Source organism: Antennarius striatus, chromosome 10 (genome assembly GCF_040054535.1).
Source record: "Antennarius striatus isolate MH-2024 chromosome 10, ASM4005453v1, whole genome shotgun sequence".
NCBI classification, from domain to species: domain Eukaryota; kingdom Metazoa; phylum Chordata; class Actinopteri; order Lophiiformes; family Antennariidae; genus Antennarius; species Antennarius striatus.
In genome coordinates, this window is record NC_090785.1 from 12337577 (window position 1) to 12361710 (window position 24134).

At 40.3% G+C, this 24134-nt stretch overlaps 1 protein-coding gene across 3 annotated transcripts; it reads left to right on the plus strand.

The window, feature by feature from the left end:
* Positions 1–1047: 1047 nt before the first annotated feature.
* On the plus strand, positions 1048–18139 carry rgs14b (regulator of G protein signaling 14b). Of its 3 annotated transcripts, XR_011037222.1 has the most exons (17): positions 1048–1166; positions 3223–3244; positions 3355–3506; positions 3591–3683; positions 4422–4565; positions 4648–4812; positions 4916–4973; positions 5119–5168; positions 5330–5530; positions 5700–5776; positions 6083–6209; positions 7878–7959; positions 9612–11392; positions 17164–17266; positions 17348–17425; positions 17516–17569; positions 17642–18139. XR_011037222.1 is itself a non-coding variant. In XM_068326104.1 (15 exons), the coding sequence occupies exons 1-15, from the start codon at positions 1122–1124 to the stop codon at positions 9878–9880; spliced, it is 1620 nt and encodes a 539-aa protein (XP_068182205.1). In that variant the 5' UTR covers positions 1048–1121; the 3' UTR covers positions 9881–10891. The 3 variants fall into 3 exon arrangements, 2 of the variants coding, with proteins under 2 accessions (XP_068182205.1, XP_068182206.1); XM_068326104.1 differs by lacking the exons at positions 17164–17266; positions 17348–17425; positions 17516–17569; positions 17642–18139 and adding exons at positions 8780–8826; positions 9324–9411 and having other exon boundaries at positions 9612–10891; XM_068326105.1 differs by lacking the exons at positions 17164–17266; positions 17348–17425; positions 17516–17569; positions 17642–18139 and adding exons at positions 8783–8826; positions 9324–9411 and having other exon boundaries at positions 9612–10891.
* The last annotated feature ends 5995 nt before the right edge of the window (positions 18140–24134 follow it).

Here is a 24134-nt window from a genome sequence, read left to right on the forward strand (position 1 = left end):
AAACTTCCTTTTGTTTTAATAACGTGTCGATTGTTGATTTTTGGCCATGTTCCTTGGCAAGATCAACCAAACGCATCCCTTTCTCATGCTCTTCTATTATCTCTTGCTTTGTTTGTACAGACAAAAAAAATTTTTCTTCGTCTTTTCATTTCCTCTTTTCTCCGTCACTTTCTTGGGGTCCATAGTGAATACGTACTGACAAAGTTATTATATTTGCGCAAAAGTATTAGACTACCTCACGGGTCGACTGCCGAATGCCGAGACACTCCATAAGCACCGTTCTAGCTCCACACAGAGGTGGAGTGTCATCCCTCTTAGCCAATGGGATGCCAGGGAGATACGTACAGTGATACCTCTACTTACGAATGTCTCTACTTACGAAATTTTCTACTTACGAAATTTCTCACCAGGAAAATATTACCTCTACTTACGAAAGAAATTTCGACTTATGTAAAAACACAGTATCGGCTGATACTTGAATCTCCCACAGGTTCCTGAACGCACCATTCTCATAGCTGCTCTGCCATTGGCTATTACCTATCTTCTTCCTGGCATCCCGTTGGCTAAGAGGGATGCCACTCCACCTCTGTGTGGAGCTAGAACGGTGCTTATGGAGTGTCTCAGCCTTTGGCACCCATGATCTAATGGATCATCTCTTGGGTAATACCCTGAAGTCCATTGATGATTTTGAGCATCGTTCTTAGAGACAGAAATTAGTCAAACTATTACTAGTTGAAAATGTGGTGACCTTCAGTGATCAGAAACATTTCAGATGCAGCAGCGCCCCAAATATTGCTACATGGATTGATAGTGTTAGCTGTTATGCAGCTCATCCACTGATCATATCAAAAGAAGATTAAGTGGTTAGTCTTGTCTGTATTCCCGGGTATTTCTCAAGATGGGTTGAGAACAGTTTGATCATAGTAGCCATACTTCCTATTTTGTGGTGTGTTGCTAAGGCAAGACTTCTGTTCTAGGCAGGAAGTGATGACTTTATGTATGTGTGTGTGTTCTAGCGCGCACACACATGCATCATATGTGGGTGGAGCACTTTGTAGTGGCCCCTGACAGCGTGAACATTGTGTTAGGACTTCAGATTGAAGTGTGGTGTGTGGGCCACCATGGCGAAGAACTGCAATGCCGGAGGCCTTTCTGTTGGCCACATGGTGAGTCAGCAAAGTTCTTGTTCGGTCCAGTGTGTGGTGCAGCCGTCCTTTGGGTCCTGTGGTTTGTTCATGTTGAGTTCAGTGTTTCAGCGAACAGCTTTTTCTAAATGGTTAACAGAAAGGTCTTATGAAAATTCAAACCACTTCTGCTTTTTATCTGTGCTCACATATAGTGTTGACATACAGGTCAGAGTAGATGAGTTTCATGTGTGGACTTGTAGAATCCATCACAGCTCCTTGGCAGTGCCAGAACCAATCAGGCTACAGTTGCAAGCTGCTGACAACAGGCCGCGCCTGCCTGGATCAAACGTGGTAACCAAGTCATTCCTGTTCGCCAGGCTGTCGTGTGCAGACATAGCCGGCTTTGGTATGCTTTGCCCAATGTTCCTGGACTTGACTGAGCTGCACAGAAGGTGTGAAAGGAAAGGAGGACATCATGTTGCTGTTTTTTTAAAAGGTGCTCAATGTGCTTTTATATTTTGTGTGATTGGAAATGATCCTGTTTCTGACGCTGCTCTGACTGATTGAGCTGCATTTTTTTTTTGCATACAGTATCTTGCCTGGAAAGGACTTGCAATGAATTTTAATAATTTGATTTTTTTTCTATTGTGGTGTGTGGAAAATGAAAGGAAGGCGGGTGAGACGATCTTGAGTTGTTTGGCTTTCATTTCTTGTTGGAGAAGATTGGATTAAGTGATTGTTGTTTTTTTTCTGATAAGTATATTTGTAAACCTGGAAATGTTGAGTCAGAGCTAGATTTTGAACAGTATAGAAAGAATCATAGAGTTGGAACAGGTCGAGATACAGTGGAACTCTCACCTACAGAAGCAACGGGCCTCTAGAGCTCCATCATCGATAACTTAAATATTCGATGAGCTAAACCTTTACTTCTCAGTTCTATTTGCTCTGGGAACCTTGAACTGCCTTTTTAAAGTTCATTACTACTGGTATTTAGTTTTGGGGACTTAAATATTCCTCAATATTTTTTTTGCTGACATTGAATTATTGAAAACAGTCTAGGCATCAAACAGTCTTGAGTTCTGGACACATATTCAAGAAGATCGGTTGTTCTACGTGCTCAACTCATTTGTGCATGCTTTAATTCTGTGTGTACAAATTTGTAAGTTGATTTATTGTGTGACCACATGACTAATTCATCTGTTGATTGTCAATCAGTCTGGACAGACCTGGGTGTAAACTGTAAGGCAGCCATTTTTCTTCCACTGAAAGCAAATGCAAAGTTAACATCCCCACATAAATTGTGACTCGTATAGCAATAGTGTAAAAAAAAAAAAAAATCAAACAATTTTTAAAAGTTTTTATTCATCCTATTTGCAGCAAAATTAAGTAGTGTCTTGAAAAAGTTATAGTATTCATTTCATTTATGGCATTTTTCAAGGTTAGGAGATAAAAAAAAGTCAATGGTTAAAACAAGTAGACTTCGATCGCTCTGCCAACCTTGAAGAACTCTTCACTATTAGTAAATTATTAAACAGTAGTGTTTTGTATGAAAACTATTATTAGAACTGAACAACCTGATTTTAGCTCAAATTCTGTGAGAACAGATTGATGACACCTTCAGATTTGTTAGAGGTTTATTTCAATATGTAAGCCCTCTAATATCTGTCCTGCTGAATCTTTGCTGACAGCAGTTTGGTGTGATAACTTGAAGTGCAAACTTTTTTTTTGTAGAATGTATTGGTTTTATCAATAAATGCAAGTGCTCAAATTTGACACAACACTTTAATATGTGACTTTTGAGCTCTGAAAGCTGAAGAGCATCATTGTCATGAGCGTCACAACCACTTCCTGTGAAAACAGCCTTGACAGATTGTAGTAAGAAAAATGAAACGCATGCAGCTGGTGTTCACAGTTCACTTCCTCAATTGCTGCCTTCATGCTTTTGACTGTGGTCATCCGCTGTATCAATAGTTTTACTATGAATCCTCACATTTTTCATTGTCAATGAATCAGTTCAGAGATGGAAATTTTTATTTTAGTTAACCCATGTGTCAATGTTTAATATCACTTTCTTTGTTTGTCCTCCTATTAACAGATCCAGGCAGTATCAGATGGAGGTGAGAATGACCTGCATGTGTATAAGACAGTGTGTGTTAGAAAAAATCTATCTTGATCTGTCATATCTTTTTTTGCTGTTAATGAATGTGATTGTTTGGACGTGTCATAGAGTTGAACATGTCTACGAGGGCCTGTGGCGGCAGCAGCTCCAGCCTTCCTGGCGCTCAGGGCGGAGATGTCAGCCCGACCTGTAGTGTGTTGAGTTGGGCTGTCTCATTTGAGAAGCTGCTGGAGGACCCCTGTGGAGTTGACTACTTTACAGTGAGAAGCATTCAGCACATATAATATAGTTTTCTAAAGATTTATGCAGGGCTGTATAAATGTGTTGTTTTTGTGCCTTCACAGTCCTTCTTGAGGTCAGAGGTGAGTGCGGAAAACATTTTATTCTGGCAGGCTTGTGAAAAGTTCAGGAAGATCCCAGCCACCTCATTGGAAGAGGTATGATAACACTATTTGTTTTGAATTGTATTCCCTGTCTTTGTGCTTTATCAAGCTGTTGTGGTTTTCACACCTATGCTGGATGGAACGTGCAGCTTTTTGCTTGTTGTCCTTCTATCATCTTTGCTTGTTGTCCTTCTATCATCTATTACATCTATACACTTTTACTGATAGCCTGCTATACAGAATTCTGGGAAAATTTCACATACACCTTCTGGGGGACAAAAGTGTGCATTTCACTATTGCATTCTTCAGTGTGTGTTTTTAAAAAAAAAATTCTTAGCCACAAATGGCCTCAAACGATTTTCATGTCAGTTTGCTTGCATTCCCAGGGCTTTACAGGTTTGGACACATTTGAACCCTTGATTACGAAATACGTTGGTTTTAAATACTCTTAATTATGAATTTCATTAAACTGATATCGTAAAGCGATGCAATTTTTATGAAATATGAAATTATTTTTCTAAAGACACAAGAAGTACAGAAACTGACAGGTTTGCTTCAGTGGTGAGAAACTAATTGACTTTTTAGTGCTATTAAATGTATGCCTGGCAGTGTTGAAGCTTGAAAAGGATTTTTGATCGCAAACCAGTATATATATGCCCACAGATGGGGTTGATTGATAAATAGATATTGAAAGCTAAATGCTCAGATTTGTTGATCAAGTTTGTCTCCCTTGTTAAAAAAGGTGACCTTGGAATCAATGGATAATGTCTGATGGAGTTCTTGTGTTTCCAGCTGAAAGCAGAGGCTCGCTCCATCTACGACACGTATCTGTCTGACAGCGCTCCCTACTCAGTCAATATTGATGATACGGTCAAGGTGGAAGAGAAGGACTTGGAGCAACCCACGCCTGTTATGTTCAATGACGCTCAAGCACAGGTCTGTCTTCATTGATAGTACAGCGACATACTGCTGGAACTTTGTGTTGAATATGTGTGACTGCTCCTTTTTTTTGTGCCAGATATTTAAACTGATGAAGATGGACAGCTACAGGCGCTTTGTGCACTCTCCTCTCTACCAGAGTTGCACCTTAGCGAGTGTGGATGGCAAAGCTCTACCTCAGCCGATGCGCTTGGGATCCCGGGAGGACGTGGCTGAAAGAAGCCCAACATCATGTGACAAGAAGGTAGAAGGATGGGAGGAGTAGAACTGAGACAGAGAGGAAGGGGGATGATATGTAAAGGATTGTTTGGATTTTATTGTTTGTCTGTTGTCGCTGTTTTAAACAGAACAAAATGATGGACTTGGCGTCAGAGAAGCGGCATCAGAAAACTGGATCCTGGGGAGGTAATTCCTGTCAAATGGCTAATCTTGCAGTTGTAGGTGTTGCCTTGATCTGCATAATGTCTTTATCTCACAAGTCTTCCCCATCTGTCTCTTCTTTTGTCGCTGTAAATTCTTCCAACTTCCATGGATTTGTTTCCTGAGAAAGAATTGTCAGTCAGCAATGTGGAGCTGGGCTTCTTCGACAGGCGGTTAGAGGTCAGTATATTTGTCCCAAGAGGCTCTGTGCTGGATAGAAAATCAATGTTAAGGTTCTGTGTTTACAGAGTAGCAAATGGACGTCTTCAAGGTCCCAGACCTCACCTATGTTTTGAGTTTTATTTTTCACCTAAGTTTTTCTTTCTCCATCTGTGTTGTAGGACAACAGATTGAGTCGACGCTCTCTGGAGCGGCTGACCGGGGTGGAGGGAGGCTATTGCTGTGTCTTCCTGCCAGATGGCAGCGCCTCCCTGGTCCCCACACGTAATGGTCAAACCATTAAAGACATGCTTGCCAGCCTGTGTGAGAAGAGAGGCTTTCCGATAAAAGATGTCATCATCTATCTTCATGGCAAGGATAAGGTGAGAGGTGTTCGGTGTGCAACACAAACCAGCTTTTTAATCCTGATGCGATTTTAAACATTTCTCCTTGCATTGTTGTTTTTACAATAGACAGTGATTAAATATGATTGGTCTCTTCCTATTTTTATGTCCTCTCAGTCCTTATTTTTCTCTCTTGCTCTCTCCACAGCAGCCCTTATTGCTGGGCCAGGACTGCTCTGTACTGAGGGATCAGCAAGTCTCTCTTGAGCTCAGGGTTACATTTTTGTGAGTTAGTTTTGTCTGTTTTGTTCACTTCCAACTTTGTCTTTGTCCTATTTGCAGACTCTCACATCCACATACCCATCACAGCATGTCACTTGTCAATATATGAAAGCAAGAACTGTTCACTCAAGACTTATAGCATGGTTATCTTTCCTTTTTAATCATTGCAATCATTGCATGAGCCTCAAGGCCTAGTTTCATGCAAAACCTGCAGTGAGGTACATTTTAATGATGCTATGCTGCTGCTGACCTGCCTCAATCACTTTGACCCTCTTACTGAGGCAGGTAGTTGAAATGAATGTGTTTCAGGCTGGAGATTGCCTTCACTGGTAAAACTGTGGGGATTATGGTGAAGTCCAGTAAGACACTGCAGGACGCCCTCACTTCTGTGCTGCAGCGACATCATCTCAAACAGCAAGATGTCTCGGTCACCATTGTGAGTGTCTGTCTGAGTGAGAACATAATATGTCTGGAGTATTCCCACTTGTCTCTAAAACAATATTGGACAAAAAAAGTAAAACCATGGATACCATTTTTCTGTGCACAAATTTCAGGAGCAGCTATTCTATAGATTTCTGCGACTTGCATACAAATGTCCAATTTTAGGATTTTAATGGGATCACTCAAGATGACAAGGGAACAATATTTCCTTAATGGAACAAAAATGGCACTCAGTAGAGCAGATGGCTTTAGGCAAGTCTGAGTAGCTCTCAACACACCTGTCTCAAACTCTCTGCAGAAGAAAAGACAGAGGGAATTTGTCTGAAATATAATTAGGATATACAGTGATACCTCTACTTACGAAATTTTCTACTTACGAAATTTCTCACCAGGAAAATATTACCTCTACTTACGTAAAAACTGTACTGTGTAAAAACACAGTATCAGCTGATACTCGAATCTCCCACAGGTTCCTGAAAGCAACATTCTCATGGCTGCTCTGCCATTGGCTATTACCTATTACGTATCCTCCTGGCATCCCATTGGCTAAGAGGGATGCCATTCCACCTCTGTGTGGAGCTAGAACGGTGCTTATGGAGTGTCTCGGCATTCGGCACTCGACCCTTGAGGTAGTCTGATACTTTTGCGCAAATATAACTTTTTGAGTACGTATTCGCTATGGACCCCAAGAAAGTGAGGGAGAAAAGAGGAAAAGAAAAGACGAAGAAAATATTTTCTTTGTCAATGACAAAGCAAGAGATAATAGAAGAGCATAAGAAAGGGATGCGTTTGGTTGATCTCGCCAAAGAATATTGCCAAAAATCTACAATCGACACGTTATTAAAACAAAAGGAAGTTTAAGGAGTTTAAGACATCGCGTGGGTGGTTGGAGAAGTTCAAAAGGAGGACTGGAATTCTGTTGTGTGGCATGGTGAGATAGGAGCGCATGAACCAAAGAGGGCAAAAAACAGTGAGGACAGCTGTTAAAAGGTAAATGACCATCATTTTTATTCTTTACTCTATTATTTGTTTTTTACGTTATGCACAACTCTCATTGTGTAATAATCAAATCTTAACATGTATTTGTTACATGTTTTGATGCATTTTTATGCTTTATAAATTTGTCGGAATTTTTGTGGGCTTGGAACAGATTAGGGCCTTTACATGGAAAATGCGTCTCTACTTACGTAATTTTCTACTTGCGTAATTTCTTCTGCAACCAATTAATTTCGTAAGTAGAGGTACCACTGTAATTTAGATCAAAGGTAGAAGGCATCAAAAACAGCTTGATGTTTTCATTGCTGCTTGTGTCATTGTCTGGGGTACAGCTTGTAAAATTGTCACTAAAGTTGGTTTGAGACATGCTATACATAATGTTGAATGTTTATTAATCTAAATTTTTGGATAATTTCTTGTGAAATGAGAGGAAATGTTGAAAGATACTTCAATCCCATCATCCCAACAGTATGCAAGTAATGACCTTTACTTTCATAATGTTACAAATATACCAACAAATAGGGGTCCAGGTGGAGGTAATGAGCAGATCAAGGTGATCTTACTAAAGCATGATGTATATGTTCTGTTATCCTTCGCTCACTGAACTGTGTCTGTACCACTGACTGGAAGGACTGGAGGCCCTCATGTCTTCCATGTTTGTTTTTAGGTTGGAAGCGATGAGCCTGTTAGCATGACCACGACTGCATTCAAGCTGGTCAACAAGACGATACGGCTCGACATAACCAAAGGTTACTTTACTGCACTTATTCATTCATTCTTTCTTGCTATGAAGATGTCTTATTTCACTTTAATGGACACAGAAAAAACACATATTTAATATCAGGTATAATGGTCGGATTGAAACAAGCAGCTATAGTATGGGGAAAACAAACCAGAACTCTTGGCTACTCACTAATGTCATTAAATGACATTAGTCAAATCAGACAAGACCTGTCGTGACCTTTTCTTGCAAGTCAAGTTATTTATGATGAAGGTTTATCATTCATAATTCTTTTTGTTCCCCTGTGCTGCCTGAACCCTGACCTCATTCATCTCATTATTCCCTAATGGGTCCTTCATGGTTTTGCATTTCCTGAGTCTGAGTTGTAAGCTGGAGCCAAAGACAAAATCTTTTCACTGTCACTTTTAGTGCCTTGTTTTTACTTTTTTTTTAACTTCTGTCTGAATTTTCTTTGTTCCCAGTTCAAGCGCAGGTTTCTTTCTTTTTGTCTCTTCATTATTTTCTGTGGAGTTGAAATGTCTAGAGTCCGTTTGGTGTCTCAGGCGAATTGTTCGCTCACCTCTTTTCCCTAATGCTTAAAACACCAGAGCCAACTTCACTTTAGATCAGTGCGACACACCTCAGCTCCACTCACTGAACTCAGAAACAAAGATATATAGATTCGATCAGAGTGGCTGTATCCTTGGAGGGCTGGCATAATTCTTGTCACGATTGGTTTTTTTCTGGCTTATGCCTGTGTTAAAACAATGGAAAAGTTGGGCTCTTAACATCATCTGTAATGGAAATGGAAGCACAACTAAAATCTGATTGGTACCTTTTGGTTTGAGGAGGAAGAGCCGCTTCCAGTGCCAGTGGTGCAGCAGCCGCCACACAGGTGAGGCAATGATAATGAACTGCATGACATCAAACTTGTGTGCTTCATGAAATCATTGGCAAGATTATTTGAAATAAGATTTGAAACGGTTTATACAATGACAAAATATTTTTTTTTAAATTTCAACCTGAAATTCTATTTTAATTGTTATAAAAATGCTATGTTTGAACAACATGATGTTTGGCTTCATTATTTAGATTTTAGTTCTTGAACCATGTCGGAATCTATCCCTTTTTATCTGCTGTGTATGGGATAATGAAATTTTTTAAAGTATAGAATGTTACCCAAGCACTGAAATGAAATGGCTAAATATGAATCTAATGCACTTAAATTTTACGGGGAGGGTTCTGGATAAAACTAAAAGCGTCTGAAGTCCAGTAAATGTCCTTGTTTTGAGGCATCAGCATGTAGCCCTGAAATATTTAATCCTTGTTTGATTGGTGTGCAAATTAACGCATTAATCATGCATTGAAAGCTGGAATCTATTTTGGGCCTAGGGAGGACCAGTGAGTGCAAGAGGTGCGGCTAGGTCATTGCTGCAGACTGAAAGCACAAAGATGCCCAGTAAGAACCGCGACATGGACGGTAGGACATCACAGCAGAATGTTGTAGGGCTGCATTAAATGGATTCAGACATTTCAGTTGAATCACACAATCTGTCTCAACAGACGAGATTATAAGGATAAACTGCTATTAGAAGATTTATTATTTATATCATTTTATGTTGCCTGACAAAATAATGTCTATTTGATACAAAGGTGAGATTGATATTTTGTGTGTTTCAGGGTTGCTTGACATGCTGACGAGGGCTCAGTGCCACAGGGTTGAAGACCAGCGAGGTCTTTTGACCAAAGAGCAGCTGGAAATCCCAGTTTTCCTGCAGTTGACCTCTGAGCAGGGACAGGACATGGATAAGGAGGACAAGGAGATCAACGCAAGCAGCCCCCCCACTGCAGACTGTAAAGAAGACAATTTGTCCTTAACAGCCAGTTCAGCCGGAGTAGGAGAGGAAAGTCCTGCTGCACCAAAAGACTCGTTTGAAACAACTGTTTGACCAAAAGAAAAAAAGGAGCGACCCAGAACTGCAAGAGCATTGTGCTTCCTATTGTGTCAATAGAAAGAAATGGTCAGTGAAAAATGGTTACGTAGTTTTAGAATTGTTTACTACTGCTATCAACTTGGAAACTGATAACTGGCCTCTCTGCAGGCTGTATGGTATTTAAAAAGCTGAAGAAAGATTCTGGTCAACATTTATGGTGTCATTTTAGAACACTACATTTTGGTTTGAAATGTTATGAATTTAATATATCAAATGTTTGAAGCATTGCTCACCTTGAAGACTGTTTTTGTGTTCCCTTATGTTAAATGGTTTACGGTTTCTGCCGGTTTTATTTCTCACTTTTTTTTTCTATGACCTAAACATAAACAGGCTTCAAAAGATGGGCCAGAGGGCAATGTATTGCACATCCTTTTCCTTAAGATTAATGATATTGAATATTTTCAAGTTTTAATATTTTAAATCACTAATTTCACCTGATTTTGCATGCTTGCTGTTTTCAAATTGTGTGTTGTGGAATCTGACTGTTTGCTGTGATGACACTGGTGCTGTTCTGTTTCCCTGTTGCCTTGGATACATCTCTGGGTCTAGTTCATGGATGAGAAATGTGATATCACAGTGAATGACTACGGTGAAATCAAACTAGTAATTATCTCTCAGGTTGTATCCAAAGAATTAAAGCGTTTTCTCATTAACTGTGAGGACCTGCCTGTGTTGTGGAAAGATGGCATGTTTGAACTTTATAGCCCTCAGTAAAGATTTTTTTTTTTTTTTTTTTGGATGAATTACTGAGGTCAGGTTCTGGGTTGACAAATGCAATGTGATTTGGTTTTGTAAGAAGTGTAGCCAGGCCCTGCTGTCATCCAGCCAGTGGACCGGCGGTATGACTCATTCCATGTAAAACAAGTCTGATCTGGATCTCTCTAGCAGCTACCAATTCATGAAGATTTGGTTGTATTAGCTTGTTTTAAAATAAAGTCTCGAAGCCATCCTTTTTCTCATGTCTTACTATACCTCTTAAATTGGCTTTTAACCAATGATTTTGCTCAACCATCAACAGATCTTTTCCTATTACTGGGATTGATGGGATTCTTACGGACTGTTGTGTAGATTGCAAAACAAATTTAATGAGCCATAGAAGTTAGAAGAAAGCATGAATATAGATGTGACAGTTGTGATTGTATGAGCGTTTGGAAACGTCAGTTCTGCCTTCCCTGTATCATTCCTGTAGATCTGGCTGTCAGGTCAGAGATTGGCTGCAGACTACTGCATTAGCAGCTGTGTAGTTAACACGGCTTCTAGCCGCTGTTCTGGACTTGGCATACAGAACTGTTTGGTAAAGCTGGCGTTATGTGGTTGTGTTTGTGTGTAAATGTTTGAGTGGTGCATCAGAGAAGCTATGAATGGGCAGAGAGGGGTGTGCTTTCAGACACCATTGCAGCGGTGAGCGGAGTGCCATCTACTCCACTCCAGTACTGCACTGAGAGAGAAAAGGAGAGAGAAGGAAAGGTAAGTGCATGATTTTCTTCTAAGGTATTTAAGTGATCACATTTTTGGGGGATTGCTGTGCTTATTTACCTGCTCGGTCTCTGACTCGTTCATCCTCTCTGCCAGCCCATTTCATTTATATGCTGATGCTGACTTCATGCCCTCATTCATAGAAAACAATATTTTTGTTTTGACTGAATAGAACACATTGTCATGTTTCCATATCTGCTTTTAGTGTTTGACATTGTATATATAACAAGCTTTCAATCCCCAGAATTGAAATCAGATAATAGCAGTTATTCTTTTAGAGAACCTTTCAGAGGAATCTTGCAGGGTATAAGGGAAAGGCATTTATCAAGACTTGCAAGTCATTTTTTAAGTTGAAAGCTAGCCAGTCTTCAAACAAAAATGAATTCAGATGCTGCGATCTGGAGAAAGGCACATGGCAGACCTGTGATTCAGATGCTTGACTGTCTAATGTGTGTGTATGCCTGTGTACGTATGTAAATGCACATGTGACCATGCATATGTCACACCTAAGCATGACAGAGCAGATGGCCCATCATTTACAGGACAAAATGTCCTTGCAAACTGTGTCATCAAATTGTACTTCCTACCCAGCTGCTGTTTCACTTATTGAACCTATGTTCCTTTTATACAGTGACCAACTATGTATACATGCATGAATGTTTAGATAGACATCTTAACCAGGGCAGACATGAGCAGGCGTTACTGTCATACCACATGAGTCTGTGGCTTCCAGGTATGAGTTGACTTAAACATCTCCAAGGTGTTCACCACTAAACTGAGTTAAGGAGGAACTCTACTATTATGTATTTTCTAAGCTGTAGGATTTGTTCTCTTTTCAAACATTCTCAGCCTCTCCTTCAGTTGAAGTGAATCTGGAAGGAGGTAAATGGTGAAAAAGACTGTAAGGCAAGGTATTCCATTTGCCCAGCCTTGCAGAAAGAGTAGCTGGAGTAGCTTTTAAGTTTCTACCTTAGTGTGTACCAGGTTTTGTACTAGGACCACAAAGAAGCGTAGTGCTTTTGGATGTGTCGCCTTCGCTGTTGTCTGGCTGCTTGCTCATGTGGATTAATTGATGCAGAGGTGTTTTTCAAAGCCATGAGGCTTTCTGTCTCACCAATGAAATGTGGCTCCACCACCTCAATGCACCTCAAGAGAATTAAATAAGAATTGCATGAGGTCCAATGTGGTTAGATACCCATAAATAACTCAGTATTGTACTTTTTGCCAGACTGAAGAAAATAGTTTTCTTCAACAGAAATACTCTTTACACAATAAAACACTAGAATTTTGAATTGTGATTAAACTAGTTTTGTCTAGTCAGAAGGAGGTAGGGTGATGAACATTATACAGCATAGGTCACATGATTGATCCATCAAGTTCCGTCTCTGGTGATCTATTATTGCAGATCTGATAATATCCTATTAAAACATGGGGAGCTTTCTAACCAGAAACATTCTGAATGATAACAAGGAGCTGCTCTCCTGGGATGAAGTTGTGAGAATGAGTCAGATTTTGTATATGCGGTACATGAAACATGAAATGAGGTACTTGTCACCATGATTTCTCTTCATGGTTTGAAAATATGTGTAGGTCTCTTTGATTGAAACCCAATTTTAAAAAAGTTCACTTTCCAGAGGAAGGTGGGGAAAAAAGAATCAGCTGGACTTGCTTAAGGTCGGTTGACCAATCTTTTTAAAGTTCCTCTTCCATGATGAAATACTGACTTTCATCACAACTACACCACTATAAGAAGGCTGCAAAGGGTCATAGTAAAGCTTCTAAAGAAACTCTTCTGATCCTATATGAGGTGAACCTGGTCAATGGGTGACCAAGAGAACCTAAATGACACTTCCTGCTGCCACTAGGTGGTGCAAGGACTCTAGCTCAATTTTGGCACTCATATAATCAAGATCTGGAGAAAGCTTATGACAGGGTGCCCAGAGAGGAACTGTGGTATTGTATGAGGAAGTCTGGAGTGGCAGAGAAGTATGTTAGAGCGGTGCAGGACATGTATGAGGACTGTAAGACAGTGGTGAGGTGTGCTGTAGGTGTGACAGAGGAGTTCAAGGTGGAGGTGGGACTGCATCAGGGATCAGCTCTGAGCCCCTTCTTGTTCGCTATGGTGATGGACAGGCTGACAGACGAGGTTAGACAGGAATCTCCATGGACTATGATATTTGCAGATGACATTGTGATCTGCAGTGAGAGCAGGGAACAGGTGGAGGAGAAGCTAGTGAGGTGGAGGTTTGTCCTGGAAAGGAGAGGAATGAAGGTTAGCTGCAGTAAGACAGAGTACATGTGTGTGAATGAGAGGGACCCAAATGGAAGAGTGAGGTTACAGGGAGAAGAGATCAAGAAGGTGGAGGATTTTAAGTACTTAGGGTCAACAGTCCAGAGCAATGGAGAGTGTGGAAAAGAGGTGAAGAAGCGTGTACAGGCAGGATGGAACGGGTGGAGGAAAGTGTCAGGTGTGATGTATGATAGAAGAGTTTAAGATAAAATGAAAGGAAAGGTGTACAAAACTGTGGTGAGACCAGCGATGTTGTTTGGTCTAGAGACAGTGTCACTGAGGAAAAGACAGGAGACAGAGCTGGAGGTAGCAGAGATGAAGATGCTGAGGTTCTCTCTGGGAGTGACCAGGAAGGATAGGATCAGGAATGAGTACATCAGAGGGACAGCACATGTTAGAGGTTTTGGAGATAAAGTCAGAGGCCAGACTGACATGGTTTGGACATGTCCAGAGGAGAGATAGTGAATATATTGGTAGAAGGATGCTGAGTTTTGAACTGCCAGGCAGGAGGCCTAGAGGAAGACCAAAGAGGAGGTTTATGGATGTAATGAGGGAAGACATGAAGGTAGTTGGTGTGAGAGAAGAGGATTCAAAGGACAGGGCTAGATGGAGGAAATTGATTCGCTGTGGCGACCCCTGAAGGGAAAAGCCGAAAGGAAAAGAAGAAGAAGAAGATAATCAAGTTTTGGGAAGATTTAATCATCCCCAATATTCATCCAAGACAATGTAATTGAAATTCTTTTTGGCTCTGTTAGCCTTTTTAGAAATGTGTGTGGGTGTGCGTGCACACACAAATACACATCAGTAGGAGTTGGAAGAACTGTGATCGGTGAAGTGACTACACCACAGTTCTTACAACTCCTGCTGGTGAAGGTAATAAGTTCTTCATTTCAGAAGCATTAATTGTTCAAACATGTCTTTCATGCATGTTGCGTGCCTCTGACGAGACATTGTGTGTGAAGCACAATCATTGTCAATTAAGTATTATTTTCTTTGCGAGCTGGTCAGGGAGTCCTCTGTACAGCCTTCTGCAAAGTCTTCAAAGGGCTTCTTTACACACTTGAAAGTAAGAGTCCGCAGCCTTGGTTTTACCCAAACATGTATGTGCGCAAAAAGCCTGATCCATGAAAGACGCTGTGCACACCCTGCTGGGCTAGGCACAGAGGATGAGTGAGCGCCTGTTGCTCATCCGCCATTTATTCTTCATGAGCTCTCAGCTGAAAGCTTCCTGTTGAGCTGCAGACTGAAAGGGTGGCTAATAATTCAGTGTCACATCAGACAATGATAATTAATCTTTTCATTTTCTTTTAGTTGGTTTAGTCTTGTTTTACCAGTTAAAGGTGTAAACTTACAAAAACTAATATAATGCAATGAGAGACTTGCAATAAATGTTTCATTTTGCAATAAACAATGCTTTAGTTATTTCACATGAAAGGTTTCCAGGTTTTCCATTGTTTGGATTTGGCAGCATTTACTAGTTCCAGGTTCTGATTACATGATTGTGGCTCCATCTGGTTGTCTGACATGTTTTTGGCTTCGGGCCAAAATATGAAGAAGGGTTTTTAGGGATCATTAATCATCAAATAGGGATACATTGTTTGGATCCCTCCAGGAGACCATTCAGGAAAGACTAACATGTCAATGTTTCCGGAAGTTGACCAACCAGATAATGGTTTGCGTTCTAAATAGGAATGGTATATATACCAGCTGCATTTAGCTCGGTTTTGATCTGATCTGGTGCAACCAAAACAACAAACCTCCAACAACCACTAGATGACAGCAAAAGACTGGATTAGATTTGGACTACTGCACCTTTGGTTCTTTTCGTTTTTGGATCACTTACCAGCTAGAAGAGGCAACACTGTTAAAGTCCAATCATGTTTCATTCAGACTGTCGACATACTGTGTGGTTCATCACTTAACACTTTTTTTAAATAGATTTTTTAATATATGAAGACTAAACAGGTCCACAATTGTTTTTGAAGACCATTCACTTCTTCTGTAGTCATGACTCACCAACATAGCTGATGTCACATTACTTTTCCGGGCAGGACTCTGAAAGAATGAACGGATTATTTGCCATACATTAAAATGGTCAACACACCTTTTACATTCTTTGCTCAAAGTAATTTTTAAGATATGAACAGATTTATGGAAATTGGATACACTCACAGGAGCTGTTTTTCACCACAGTGGTTCAACCCTAAAAAAACATAACTGTAGTTGTGACATTATCCATCTATTGACGTACAGCGCCATTTTTGGGGCCTGAAAATGTAAATTTTTTACATTGGCTTCCAGAAATTGATCTTTTATAAATATTATAATTGCTGATGCTGTGTAAACTAACAAAATGCAACTATTCTGGGCTTGATAACAGAGCCCACCTCACATACTTATTACGATTCCATTATTGCCAGAACAACAAAAAATGCTTTAATGTTTTAAATTTTATATACTGTTGTGATTCCCGAAGGGAAATTAAGAACGCACACTGTAGTATATTAGTCATCAATCAATCACACGCATGCATATTAGTGAGTACAGGCCTCTGTAATACACACAAACACACACAGGGGACCTGTAAACATGCAACAGGAGGTAGAGTGGTGGGCAGTCCTTTGGTGGAGCGGCCAACTTGTAAGGTGGACGGCGCCTCGCTCAAAGGCACCTCGGCAGCGCTCCGGAGGTGAGCTGACACCTCCTGTCAGCTCACTCCAGGTGTTTTTGGACGGGAGCGGGAATCGAACCACCAATCTTGGATGATTGGACGACTCGCTCTACCACTGCTGTTCCAAAGCTGGCTCAGTGTCTCGTTTTGCTTGTGCTAAGTTTATCAACATCCCTCCAATGTTGGATTCCTGAGCCACTATTGTGATCAGCAAAAGTGGCTCAGGAACAGCAACTGTTCTTATGATCCATGTGCACAAGGAAAATTCCCAATGCAATGTTTTGTGAAGGCAAATTTAAATAAAATGTTTTGAAAAAAACCACTGTCATATAAACAGGGTCATAATCTGGAGGTGTCTTTGTCTAATAATTTAGAGTAATGTCCAGCACGGTGGTCCACTTGGTGTTTTCAAATCCGTCAGAGATCAGTGGAGGAGTTAGACGTGGCTGTTGGTGGTCTCCATTGTTGCATTATAGTTGTGCAGATAGTTTGTCAGTCAAACTAATGATGGCACAATAAGGACAAACTATCTTACATCCCAAGAGGAAAAGAACTCTGGAGTAGAGAGATGAGATTTGTGTCCCTGAGTTAGTCACCACCTAGTGAAGATAAACCTTAACTGCAGATTTATCAACATTTTCCTCAGGGTGAAAGATGAACAGTTTAGTTCATAATGAAATGTAAATAAAATGAGTGTGGCCAGTAACCCCACTAAGAGATGCTAATGGTTTTCTTTCATGTCTAACATATAACCAATGCTGTTGTAACGTGGTTGTTTCTCTCTCTCCCTCCTGTCTTTAGTTTGAATAGCCGCGGCTTTCCCAAAAATATCAAATCAAAATCCTAATTGGAACTGAACACATCCTGAAACTTCGTGTCAATCATGGAACAGAAGGCGAACGAGGTGTGTGTGAATGCCTGACACAATATATACTTTTATAGACATGTAGTGTGTCTTACATGACCCTCCCCTGTCATTCTTTAGTGTCCCACCACCACCTCTCCTCAGAAGCACATGAAGAACAGGTCCAAATCCACAGAGGAGATGCAGCAGATGAAGAAGGTGAGCAGCAATCTGTCATTCGTCTCTGCTTGGATTTCCCCTCTGTACCATCAGTTAGATTTGATGTGACTGCTTGCTTCTCCTGTACAGACCTTTGCCTCACAGAAATCACTCCCAGGAAGACCAGAGCTGAATAAAGTGAAGGTGAGGGCTGTGTTAGGACTTTATATGGATTTTTTATCTATTTCTATATCGTTCCATGTCTTTGTTTTTCAGGAGTGTCCTGAGGGCTCTCACGTGCCTACATCCCGCACAGAGGAGATTAAGTGATAAATCCAAGGACCAATTAGTTCCTGCTGAATTACAATCATCACAAACATAACATGCATAAATTGTACATGTGTACACTTGGAAACATTATCCTCAATTATTGAGGACAATAATAAATTCAAAATATGCAAGAAATGGTAAATTGAACTCAAACGGAAACACAACCTCATGCACACTAAAGCACCACAAAAACAGGACGCCTGTAATGATGCTGTTTCATTGTACTCTGAATGTTGTATACATATTTCAAAATGAATGTGTATCGACATTAAAGTCTTGCTGTCGAGTCAGTCTGTCTTTGTTGTGCTCTCATTCAGATCTTGACAAGCTCAAAGCACATTTTTTACTATGAGAGAGCTAATCTATTTGATGAAACTAATGCACGCATTCATCTGGAGATTAACCAGGGCCGTGGAGCAAGATTAAAGGGCAAATGAGGCAGATGGTGATAACAGAGCAACAAGCAGGCCCTGATCTAATTGAAGTGCAGTGAAATGCAGCTCAAGGACTTCATTGGCCACAGGGAATCCTAAGGCACAGGGAAATCATTAGCCATTCAGGCAATGTCTGGGAGGATTAATTTTCAAAAATGTGTTTATTGGAGAAATGTACCTGATGGCATCTCCCAGAATTCTCTACCTAGGGATCTGAGACCTGCAGAAATATTAATTTCTTCGTTCACACTCTACTACCATTTCTTTTTTGCAAAAAAATAAATATTTGGCTCCAATTTTACCAACTGTGGAACTATTTTATAAGTGCAGGATAAGGAAAACTATTAGAATTTTTCATCCTACTCCACCCAACATGTCACGGATCTAACACTGAGCGAGACAAACAACCATTCACATTGTTGTAACACTTGTTGGTAATTTCACCTGCTACATACAGTATGTTTTGGCCATGAGAGGGACAGCAGTAACTAATGAACCCTTATGCTGCCCTACACTGATGACAATTAATGCTAAAAGAATTTTTATTTCATTGCTCCCATAAGTCACTTTGCTTGATCTAGTACTCTCTAAAATGTGATTATACAGAACACACTTTCAGCAAGCTTAGACACACTGACACCTTGTAGTTCACGTAACAAATCCAAGATGTTGAGTGGTATATCAAACCAGTTTTGAAAAGCTTTGAGACTCCCCAATGAGACTGAAGATGAAACTCCCCAAAAATCCAGAATATTAGAAAGGCTTTTACAAGCTCATTAAGTTTGGTTAAATTTGTTGCTAAGAGACATTAATGTGAAATTTTGCATGCCTGATAAAACACTTTTAGTTTTGTTGTCATTAATCTCCAGACTCTGCTTTCAATTACAGTAGCGACAGCTGAAATCTCATTTTATAATGAAGGTAGTTTTAAATTATTAAATGCTTTGTTTATTAAATGTCAGAAAATCCCCATTGTCAGGGAGAAAGTGTCCAGTTTGTTTTATCTAACCAAATGTCCAAAACTTCAGAAATACTTAACACAAGTGAATAACTAATTTCGAGACAATCACTTCAGTTGTCGATCAATTTTCTGGTGACTGATGTCTCTCAATCTTTTACGTTAATTGACAAGTCAGCATACTTAAATGAAAACTAGATGGTACTCAGTAGAGCAAAAGCCCAATAGTTTTAACAAAATGAACCCCAATTTAGTTTACAAATCTTAACAGAAAAATTTCCATTAAAATCTGAAATTTAATGACATTTTGAATACAGCTCTATCCAACAATATTAAAGGAAGACAAATGTATCCTCATAGATTATCCTTGTTTGGATCCACTGCAAAATCTGATGGCTTCTTTTTTGACACATCCAACCCATCTAATCAAAATCTGTCAGATTTAGCTTTACCATGTGACCAGATAAAAAATGAACAAATTACAAGGACACCCAATAGAACAGATAACTTAAATCCCAACAGTCCTTTTAATTAAATACATTTTTTCCCCAACAAAACATGGGTGCCATGCAAAACTGGCTGCCCTCAGGGTTTTATTGAAGTAAGTGGAAAATATTATAAATCTTAGATCCCTTCCATGTCTGAATTTCCTCCAAAATGTAATACTGTAGTTCTAATGTTAAGGGAAATTAAGAATTTTATGGATAGGTCTTTTTCTGATTCACTCCAATATTTGACGATTTCTTCCATTGCACCAGTGTCACCCTTCAATCTGGTGTCACAACAATCCATCAGATCGCTCATATGTGATTGAAAAAATGTTTAAATATGCTCAAATATTTCTATCAATGGTCACAAAATAGAAAACCCTGAATCTAACTGGATCCATCTGACATTTAGTTGGTTTCCTGACATACCCCTTTGCTAAGATTAATAAAAACAAAACAAACGGCACTGGTGAAAACAACAGACTGGGAGGCTAACTTTAACGCCACATGGTCTGTCTCAGTATAAGAATAAGAAGAAAATGTGGCCTTTAGGGAAGTGGAGCAGGAAAGTGTGTGTCTGCTGCAGCACCAGAGTGACAATCTGTTTGGATTAGCTCCAAACTAAACACGGAAAAGGACATTGCATACCTAGACAGCAGATTAATAACATCACTGAGCCTTTTTAAGGAGCCCTGGGTGTAAGCCAGATACTTAGTAATGCATTTGTAGGCCATGATTGATTACTTATTCATATCTATTCTCTAATGCAGCACCAAACCTTGAGGGTTTCTTCCTCTGCTGTACACAGCGCGGGCTCCTGTCCAGCTACCTGCACAACAGCTGAGCTGTTATCTCTCTGGCTCCCAGCTCTCATAATAGTTTGGAACAACCACATTAAAGGGACTATTCACTTTAGCTCCTCTGAGTTCATGGATGCAAGTCTGAGGTCAGCAGCTTTTCTCAAATATGTTTGAGAATGCTGCTGACTTCACAGAACCTGATTTGGAGTAATTATTAACAATTGCCCTCTTAGCCAGGCCATTGTGGACTTCAACAACAGTGAGGGGGACATTGTTCATGGGTTGTGGGGTTCAGATGAAAATCTTCATATTTATGGGTGAGTCTGTCTGAAAACATCCCATATGGTCCAATATCAATCATAACATGCTTGATCTTAGGTCCTAGCAAAGTATCTAAGTACCTGAACATTCTGCATAAGTGAAGAAGATGACACTGGTCATGTTTGAAATTCATCCACTGATTTATCTCACGTAATAAATTATCATTTAATGTCCAGACTCTAATCTTATCCAGGCAGCCAGTGCGTCAGGGCAACATCAAGACTGAGCAGACCTTTCTCCCCACATGTACCACTAGATGTCAGATTGCTCATACGTTTGAGGCTGAGAGGACATCAAACAACCTGCACAATGGCATTGCCCTCTCCATTTTGATATCATCATCTAGTCCCAAATCAGGCGAAAATTAGCTGGTTCAGCAAACATCACTTTTCACCTCATAAACAATGTACTCTCCCAAGTACGTGTCATTAGGTTAAGGCTTTTTGTTGTTGATTAGCGATGAGGTTTGTGATGATGGAGCAGGTTAATTTACAAGAAACGAGTTCTCCTCCAACCACCTGACACTTGGTAACTTATTGAAAAATCACACCTACTTCACATGGATGTTTTTATTTCTACGGGTTCACACAAAACACGTCACACAAGTTTCCTCACCATATGTGTCAATATCTAATATTTTTCATCCTGACACACCATGTTCATAAACTGAACATTTATTCTCAACTAAATCTCAGCCTTTTATCTTCAGCTGTGGGACCCACAGCTCATGCATCTTTTAAAAAATGTTGGCAAGTCGGCTGTCCCTCACTGACAATTACTAAATATTTCATTAATCCCTTTCACGACTATTTGCTACTTTGGGTAAAACTGGAGTAACTTCAGAAATATATAAGTGACTCACATCGACTTAAAGAAAAACTCCCAAATTGCACAGATACAGAGAATGTGGCAGACAAGGAAATAGTTGACTGTGGGATAGATGGATTAGAGGATAGCATTCACTACACACACACACACAGACACAGACACACACACACAGACACACACACTGTGCACAATCTAAGCTTATTCAGCTACAATCTATACAACTGTTTTAACACGCGTGTGCACGCTATCTACAGAGATGTACACATGCTAATGGGCTTCTTTTCACGTCACAACCTGTGAGAAGATTGAATGCACTGACTGCAATTGCTGTAATTTTGGCTGCTGTAATTACCGAACTCACTTCCATCCTCTTTGCTTTAAGACACATTAGCACTCCCTCCTCCACTGGAGTCCCCAAAATATGGTAAACTGGCTGACATGAAAAGAGGAGAAGAGTTTCTTTAAACGAATACTGGTGAAAAGGGAGTTGCTGCTTTATAGACAGTGGAGTGTTCCTTAAATGGATGACTTGCAGCTGCAGGAAATAGAGTGTAAGACAAATAACATGCCCACTGATGTTTCCTTATTGATTCTTACAAGGCATTCATTTGTCGTGGTGCACGACTTGACCTTGACTCAAGGACAGCCACCAATTGAAAACAGTGTGGGCCACCTTTGGCCTTTTTTATGGGTGTGTTGCTTGATCTGAGTCATGCGATGAGAAATGGGCTCATGTCCAGACATGTTGGCCTGTCTGGCCTCTTTGTACTGTTGCAGGTGTCTGATGATCATTTTTCACTTTCATATTCTCTCTATAATGGTGCCATTTAAAATACCTGTGTGTCACCACTCAGCATTCAAAGCACCATGTTCTCTCCATTTATAACCACAGTGTTCTTTGAGCTCAGTCCTGTGCTAAACTATCATGCCAAGTTTTTTTATTTAACTTCCCTTATTATGTACTTACATATTTGAAATACTTGAAACAAAGCTTTTAGCTTGTGTGTTTGTTCTTTGTAATTAGGGCTCAGGAAGTCTCCAAAGCTCAAAGTCATGCTCAAGGATGAGAGGAAGTCCGGTGTCATCTCCACCTTTGAGCTCAGCAGCAGCTTTGAGGGCTGCAACTCCACCTCAATTCTGCTTCACACAGAGAAGCTGACAGACCTCCTGAAGAGAAAGGAGATTCACATATTTGTCTCCTGGATTGGCAGCAGGCCTGAGATCTTTGAAAAGGCAAATAACAACAGTTGAAACCACACCTCAGTGTCTGAAGACATGCTCAAAAGGCAAACAGGGGAGGGGAGATCACACAAACCTTATTTATACCATCACCCTGCACTGTTTGTCTGATAATGATGTGCAGTATGTCTTTATTCTTTACATGCGTGACTGCCTGCTGAGACAACTTGGTCTATAGGTACTGTATGTTGAAATGTCTTGTATGAAAAGATCAAGTTTGCCTTTGTTTTACTTATAATGATGCACATGAAAAGCTTCTTCTCCTCAATCTTGTTAGTCTTCTGTTTTTATTTTGAACAGATAACACCCCAGAGACCACAGTAGAGAGTCCAAACAATATAAAAGAACTTCTTATAAATACACCCAAAGTCGCTTTCCTGTTGGTTCTTCTCTTCTTCTTCATTTGCTCTTTGGACTGCTCCCTCTGAGCTCTGCCTTCCAGTTAGCAGGAGGTCTGTCCATAACCCTGGCTGCCCCTCAGCAGGTAAAAAGGAACTCAGCCAGATGCTCGACAAGTACGAGTCTTTCCCACATAGTTCACTCTGCCTGACGGGATCAGCACTATATAATTTACTGCATAGTTTCCTGACCTTTGTGGACGTGGAGAAACAAGCTCTTTGAATTTTGTGTTGCTGTGGGCAACTTTATCATGTATAAGACCACTGTGTGTGTGTGCGTGTGTGTCTGTGTGCGTCTGTGTACGTGTGTGTCTGTGTGTGTGTGTGTGTGTGTGTACGTGTGTGTGTGTGTGTGTGTGTGTGTGTGTGTGTGTGTGTGTGTGTGTGTGTGTGTGTGTGTGTGTGTGTGTGTGTGTGTGTGTGTGTGTGCGTGTGTGTGTGTGAGAGAGAGAGAGGGGAGGGGACATTTACCAGAGCTCACCCACCTCCACCTCCAACATAGTCAGTCTGGTAGCCTCCAGATGTGAGTAGGTGCTTAACAGTGTGTGTCATTTTTGCAATGTGTCATATTTCATACAAATAAAGATTGATGTTCAGTGTTTTAAGTAAGATTCTCAAATGGGAAGACATTCAGCCTGGCCTAATGCACTGATAGAGCCCCCCCCCCCCACATCAATGCAAAAATGAACAACCATGAAAACTGCATAACAAGACTAAACCCAGGAGCAAAACATGTGTTTGTCAATGTCACAACTTTCAATGTCTATATGTTTGTGTTCACATTCCAAAATTATGAACAAAATATAACACTTTTTTGCCACTACATATCACTGTATTCTTAAAACTTTATGTAATCATCCAATCACTTTATAAAATACAGCTGACACAGGCGTAAATCGTGCATCTGTTGGACAAAGATATCACACACTCATTTGTGTTGTGTCTCAATGCAGACAGCACTTCGGCTGTTACA

Excerpts from the sequence above, each read along its gene's own strand:
- rgs14b (XM_068326104.1), top strand. The coding sequence starts at position 1,122 with ATGGCGAAGAACTGCAATGCCGGAGGCCTTTCTGTTGGCCACATG. Across the intron at positions 3,507-3,590 it reads GTGGAGTTGACTACTTTACA|TCCTTCTTGAGGTCAGAGGT; the intron begins GTGAGAAGCATT and ends GTGCCTTCACAG. Across the intron at positions 4,566-4,647 it reads TCAATGACGCTCAAGCACAG|ATATTTAAACTGATGAAGAT; the intron begins GTCTGTCTTCAT and ends TTTTTGTGCCAG.